This window comes from Balearica regulorum, chromosome 31, assembly GCF_011004875.1.
Source record: "Balearica regulorum gibbericeps isolate bBalReg1 chromosome 31, bBalReg1.pri, whole genome shotgun sequence".
Taxonomy (NCBI): Eukaryota; Metazoa; Chordata; class Aves; order Gruiformes; family Gruidae; genus Balearica; species Balearica regulorum.
This window is the reverse complement of record NC_046214.1, coordinates 1,166,003-1,172,416: the sequence shown is the minus strand read 5'-3', so window position 1 is coordinate 1,172,416 and position 6,414 is coordinate 1,166,003. Positions and strand designations below refer to the sequence as shown.

General features: G+C 60.3%; 1 protein-coding gene across 1 annotated transcript; it reads right to left on the bottom strand.

Moving 5' to 3' along the window:
* Window positions 1–1,227: 1,227 nt before the first annotated feature.
* Window positions 1,228–3,841, bottom strand: LOC104631035 (kallikrein-8). The gene is made up of 5 exons (XM_010310729.2): window positions 3,719–3,841; window positions 2,843–2,990; window positions 2,290–2,543; window positions 1,854–1,990; window positions 1,228–1,568 (listed from the first exon to the last, which is right to left on the bottom strand). Exons 1-5 carry the CDS (start codon window positions 3,759–3,761, stop codon window positions 1,416–1,418), a joined length of 735 nt encoding a protein of 244 aa, XP_010309031.1. The 5' UTR covers window positions 3,762–3,841; the 3' UTR covers window positions 1,228–1,415.
* Between the last annotated feature and the right edge of the window lie 2,573 nt (window positions 3,842–6,414).

Genomic DNA, 6,414 nt, shown 5'->3' with positions numbered 1-6,414 from the left:
CTGTGCTGGAACCCAATGTGGCAGCCCACCACAGCTGATGGCCACCAAGGTGGGACCTTCCAAATCAAACCTTCTCCATGGGCTGCTCAAAGGTGGTCGAACCTTCCCGTGAAAGGCTGAGCAAGAGCTGGAAGTCACCAGTGGCCACCGTTGGCCCCGGGAGTGACAAGCAATCGCTTCTCCACCTCCCTGGGGATTTGGACCTGGACCAAAGCTTCTTTCCCCACCGCGGCGGCCAGACAAGGCCCACACCCTCCAACGCGCCGGGCCTCGGCCACGTGGGGGAAGAGGGAGGGTGACGCCTTGCGCAAGGTGACCGGCGTCGCTCCCTGCCCCGCTGAGCCACGGGGGACGACGCGTGACGGCGTGACCTTGCCAGGTCTCCTCTTGCATCGGGGAAGGCATCGAGGCGTTTTTGCAACCCACCAACCCCTCCACCGCGTCCTGTAGACAACGTCACGGTGAAGCCGGGCTGGCGCCGTTCTCCATCCCACCCCCCACCGCCAAGATGGGACCACGATGACCTCATGGAAGGGAAAAAAACCTCATCCACCCGCCCCCCAAAATAGAGGCCTCTGGTCCATGTGAACGGGTAGATTTGGCCTCCAGCGGGTGATTTCTTCTCGTGGCCTGGGTGGATGCTCCTCGTCGGGGAGGTGAAACAACCCTGATCTGCTGCCAAGTTACCCCAGGTGGGGAAATTTGGCCCCTTCTGTTCTCGCTGAGTCACGGGGAAATTTCTCCCCTCTGGGGATGGGAAGTCCTCTCCTGGTCACACGTTGGTCCATGAAGATGGGGTTGGGATGGAGGTATCAAGAAGGAGGCTCTGGTGCCGGGGCATTGAAAGGGTTTGTTGCTCTTTGGTGGGGACACCAAGATGGATTTTGACACCCCCCCCCCTCCCCTCCATGGTGGTGCAAAGGGCCCTGGGGTGACCCCAAACCAACCAACAGATCTGTCCCATGGTGTGGTCACCAGGTCTAGGTGCAGTAGGGTCAACGGATCTACGGTCATAGGGTCAAAAGGTCTAATTCGTGGTGGTCTACCCTATGGTGGGACCATCAGATGTGGCCCATGGCGGGGTCACCAGATCAACCCCATGATGGGACCAACAGATCTACCCCAAAGATGGTGAGTTGAGTCTTCTCCTGCCCCTATGAGATCTGGGGCAACTCGGGACACCTTGACCTGCGTTCCACCCGATTAAGACATGGTGAAAAGCGACGTCAAAAAACTTTATTCATCAACATCTCAACAAGGAGGTCCCAGTGGTCAACCCCTGCCCTACCCCCTAGGGCACGTGCTCCAGCGCTCGGACCGGCCGGCTCTGGGGACCTTCATCAGGGAGGAAGAAGAAGAGCTGTAGGGTCCATCTCGTGGTCATCTGGGGTTGGGGATGGATTGGGGATGGGGCTTCAATTCCTTCTCATGGTGTCCTGGAGCCACCGGGTGTATTTGCAGAGGTTGACGTAGACGCCAGGTTTTTTGGGGTCCCCGCAGATGCCCGGACCCCAAGACACGATACCCTGGAGTCGCCCGTCGCACATGAGGGGTCCACCGGAGTCACCCTGATGAAGTAAGAGGGAGAAAGCGTGGGGGGTCTGGGACTCACGGCCCACCCCAAAGAATCACCCCAAATTTGAAGCCGTTTCAGGGTTGGCTTGGTATCTCCACCCACAAAATCCCACCAAGGAGATGATGTCCTCTCCCATCCCTGAGCGACATCTTCTCAACTCCCACCCTGCTTACCCAAACCTTCTCTAGGTGCTGCCGGCTGCACCGAGTTGTGCCCGTTCTCAGCCCAAAACTTTCCCTCGTGGGACCTCATCGAGGTGACCTCATCTAGGACCTACCTGGCAGGAGTCAGCCCGGCTGCGGGACTCGCCCGCGCACACCATGTTGGAGGTGATGGAGTCAGGGTAGATGCGCCGGCACTGCTCCTCGGAGACAATGGTGACCTTGGTGCAGTGGAGGTCCTCAGGGAAGGTGACTATGGGTGATGGAGGGCATGAGGTCACCCGTGAGACGCAGACCATGTGACCCAGCTTGGATCCCTCGTCCTCTTTGCCCTGGAACTCATCCCCCCGCCCTCTTCTTCTTGTTGGCACCAAGAAGGAGCTCCAAGGCTTTCTGGTATCCTGACCAGGTCACCCCCAATCCCTGGGTTCCCTCAGGGATCAAAGATGGGACCAACGGGCCCGAGAAGGGGATTTTTGGGGGACAGGACACACATCTGGAGGTTAGCAGTGCACCCCAGATGTCTGGGTCTCCAGGTGACCGGCTTCATACCTTCAGGGCTGGTGGTGGACCCCCAGCCTGAGATCTGGCAGGTCTTGCCGGGCACGGGGCAGTGGGAGGCCAGCGGCAACGGCTTCACTTGCTTGGTGATGTGGATGGGCAGGAGGAACTTGATGAGCATCAGGTCACCGTCCTTGTTGGTCTCATTGTAGAGCGGATACCTGAAGACCTTGGCCGAGTATCGCTGCTGCTTGGTGTCACCTGAGTCCTTATGGCTTCGGCCTCCCAGCCGCACGCTGATCAAGCTGATGGAACCAAAAGCATCAAGGTTGGTGGCATGGGGACAGGATGGGGTGGCATGGGGACAGGTGGCGTGGGGATGTCCATGTTGGACACAGGGGGCCACTGGGAACCACACAAAGCAGGGGCAGCGTCAGAGCCGTGGTCCCAGAAGGTGGTGAAGCCCACTGAGATACCATCAACCCTCCCAACCTGATTGGCTGGAAAACAGGACCCACCAGGTGCCACCCAGGACCAATTTTTGGTTGATCTCAACCCATCGACACCAAACCCACTGGGCACCGCTGCCCCTGTGGCCTCCTACCCCGGGACGTGGCAGTGGGCAGCCGTCAGCACCCAGTTCTTGTCCACCAACGTCCCCCCGCAGATGAACTTCTCGCCTTTGAAGAGGGCAGCCTGCCAGGGCAGGTCGCAGGAGGTCCCCTCGATCACCCACAGGACGTTCCTTGAGGCTGTGGGGACAAAGGGACAAGGCACAGGGGACACGGGTGGTCCAGAAGCTTCTCTGATGTCACCCACCACGAGAACATGGGACACGGGTAGGTTGGGAGCCTCTGGTGTGGCATGGTCACCCCTGGTGGCCCCATCCACATGTCCCCCGAGTCGTGGACAAGGAGGTTAATCGGTGATGGAAGAGGCCAGTCCGTCTTGGCAGAGACCAGGAGGTCCATGGGGTGGACGGAGGACACCTGGGACAGATGGAGGTCCCATGGGTGGACATGGGACCCATTGGGGGGGCATGAGGGGTTGTTTGGGCGGCTGTGGGGTCTCAGGTATGGTTGAGGAGCACCCAAGGTGGGTCCCATGAGTAGATATGGGGTGTCTGGGGCGGTTGGGGGGACACCCACGACAGACAAAGGTGGACTCGGTGGTCCCACAGGTAGACGTGGTAACCCTTGGGTGGACACAGGGGTCCTGCAGATGGATGTAGGTGTCCCGCAAGTGGACGCAGGTCACCCAAGGTAGATGTTGGGGTCCCACAGGTGGACATGGAGGTCCTTGAGGAAGACATAGGGCACCTAGAGCAGATGTGGGGGTCTCTGGGGAGGACACAGAGGTCCTACAGGTAGATGTGGGGCACCCGAGGTTGACACGGGGGTCCCACAGGGGGACACGGACATCCCATGAGTGGACATGAGGGTCCCATGGGTGGACACAGGGGTCCCAGGTCATCTCCTACCTGTGGCTACCAGCGCCAGGAGCAACACGAGCAGGACCTTCATGCCGGAGGGCCGGAAGCTGCGGGGAGACGGCGAGGGGGTGAGTCGGGAAGTGGGTGGCCTGTGGCAGGGTGGGGGTCTGGGTGGGGGTCTGGGTGGGGGTCAGGGTGGGGACGTGGACCTTTGGGGACCAGGAGGTAAATGAGGATGGGGGGAAGGAGGGATGGGGGGGAAAGGAAAGAGGAAAAGGGGATGGGAGAGGGGGAAGGGGAAAAGAGGAAGGGGGGGACGGGAAAAGAGGAAGAGGGGGGACGGGAAAAGAGGAGGGGGGGGGACGGGAAGGGAGAATGGGAAAGGAGAAAGAGAGGACAGGAAAAGAGGGAAGGGGAGATGGGAAAAGAGGAAGGGGGGGATGGGAAAAGAGGAAGGGGGGGACGGGAAAAGAGGAAGGGGGGGACGGGAAAAGAGGAAGAGGGGGGACGGGAAAAGAGGAAGGGGGGGGGACGGGAAGGGAGAATGGGAAAGGAGAAAGAGAGGACAGGAAAAGAGGGAAGGGGAGATGGGAAAAGAGGAAGGGGGGGACGGGAAAAGAGGAAGGGGGGGACGGGAAAAGGGGAAGGGGGGACAGGAAAAGAGGAAGGGGGGGACGGGAAAAGAGGAAGAGGGGGGATGGGAAAAGAGGAAGAGGGGGGACGGGAAAAGAGGAAGGGGGGGACGGGAAAAGAGGAAAGGGGGGGGACGGGAAAATAGGAAGGGGGGGGATGGGAAAAGAGGAAGGGGGGGAACGGGAAAAGAGGAAAGGGGGGGGACGGGAAAAGAGGAAGGGGGGGATGGGAAAAGAGGAAGAGGGGGGACGGGAAAAGAGGAAGGGGGGGACGGGAAAAGAGGAAAGGGGGGGGACGGGAAAATAGGAAGGGGGGGGATGGGAAAAGAGGAAGGGGGGGAACGGGAAAAGAGGAAGGGGGGGGACGGGAAAAGAGGAAGGGGGGGATGGGAAAAGAGGAAGGGGGGGATGGGAAAAGAGGAAGGGGGGGATGGGAAAAGAGGAAGGGGGGGGACGGGAAAAGAGGAAGAGGGGGGACGGGAAAAGAGGAAGGGGGGGACGGGAAGGGAGAATGGGAAAGGAGAAAGGGAGGACAGGAAAAGAGGGAAGGGGAGATGGGAAAAGAGGAAGGGGGGGGACGGGAAAAGAGGAAGGGGGGGACGGGAAAAGAGGAAAGGGGGGGACGGGAAAATAGGAAGAGGGGGGATGGGAAAAGAGGAAGGGGGGGAACAGGAAAAGAAGAAGGGGGGGGACGGGAAAAGAGGAAGGGGGGGATGGGAAAAGAGGAAGGGGGGACGGGAAAAGAGGAAGGGGGGGACGGGAAAAGAGGAAGAGGGGGGATGGGAAAAGGGGAAGGGGGGGGACGGGAAAAGAGGAAGGGGGGGGACGGGAAAAGAGGAAGAGGGGGGATGGGAAAAGAGGAAGAGGGGGGACGGGAAAAGAGGAAGGGGGGGGACGGGAAGGGAGAATGGGAAAGGAGAAAGGGAGGACAGGAAAAGAGGGAAGGGGAGATGGGAAAAGAGGAAGAAAGGATGGGAAAGGGAGGATGGGAAAGGAGGATGGGGAAGGAAGGAAGGGAGGACGGGAATAGAGGGAAGAGGGGATGGGAAAAGAGGGAAGAGAGGATGGGAAGGGAGGACGGAAAAGGAGGAAGGGGGGGAAAGGGAGGAGGCAAAATGGGAAAAGAGGGGAGGATGGAAAAAAAAGGGAAGGGAGGGAGGAAAAGGGGAAAAGGACAAGAAAGGAGGAAGGGAGGACGGGAAAGGGTGGAGGGCGGGGAAAGAGGAAGGGAGGATGAGAAAAGGGGGAAGGGAGGACGAGAAAAAAGGGAAGGGAGGACGGGAAAAAAGGGAAGGGAGGACGGGAAAAAAAAGGGAAGGGAGGACGGGAAAAAAAAGGGAAGGGAGGACGGGAAAAAAAGGGAAGGGAGGACTGGGAAAGGAGGGAAGGGAGGAAGGAAAAGGAGGGAAGGGAGAACAAGAAAGGAGGAAGGGAGGACAGAAAAAGGGGAGGAGGATGGAAAAAAGGGAGAAGGGAGGAAGGAAAAGGGGAAGGGAGGATGGGAAAAGGGGGAAGGGAGGATGGGAAAAGGGGGGAAGGGAGGAAGGAAAAGGGGAAGGGAGGAAGGAAAAGGGGAAAGGGAGGACGGGAAAAGGGGGGAAGGGAGGAAGGAAAAGGGGAAAGGGAGGACGGGAAAAGGGGGGAAGGGAGGAAGGAAAAGGGGAAAGGAAGGATGGGAAAAGGGGGGAAGGGAGAACGGGAAAAGGGAGGAAGGGAGGACTGGAAAAGGGGGGAAGGGAGGACGGGAAAAGGGGGGAAGGGAGGACGGGAAAGACCAGAGGGCGAGAGGGAGGAGGGACGAGAGGACGCAGGGAAGGCCGGGAGCCGCCCTGACCCCCCCCCCTCCCCCATTCCCCCCCCCCCATCCCCCCAAGGGGTGTCACCCCCACCCCCACCCCAACCCCCACCCCAACCCCCACCCCAACCCCCGGGACCCCAACTTCCTACCGGGGGGAGGGGAGGGGGGGGCTGACGTGGGGCCGCGCGGCCACGGGGAGGGGAGACTCCACCCGAGCTGGTAAAAGCGCCACGGCCGCGGGCGCGTCTTCCTCTTGCCACGGCCAACTCCCGGGTTTTTATCCGGAGCCGGAGGAGGAAACGGCTTCCTCCGCC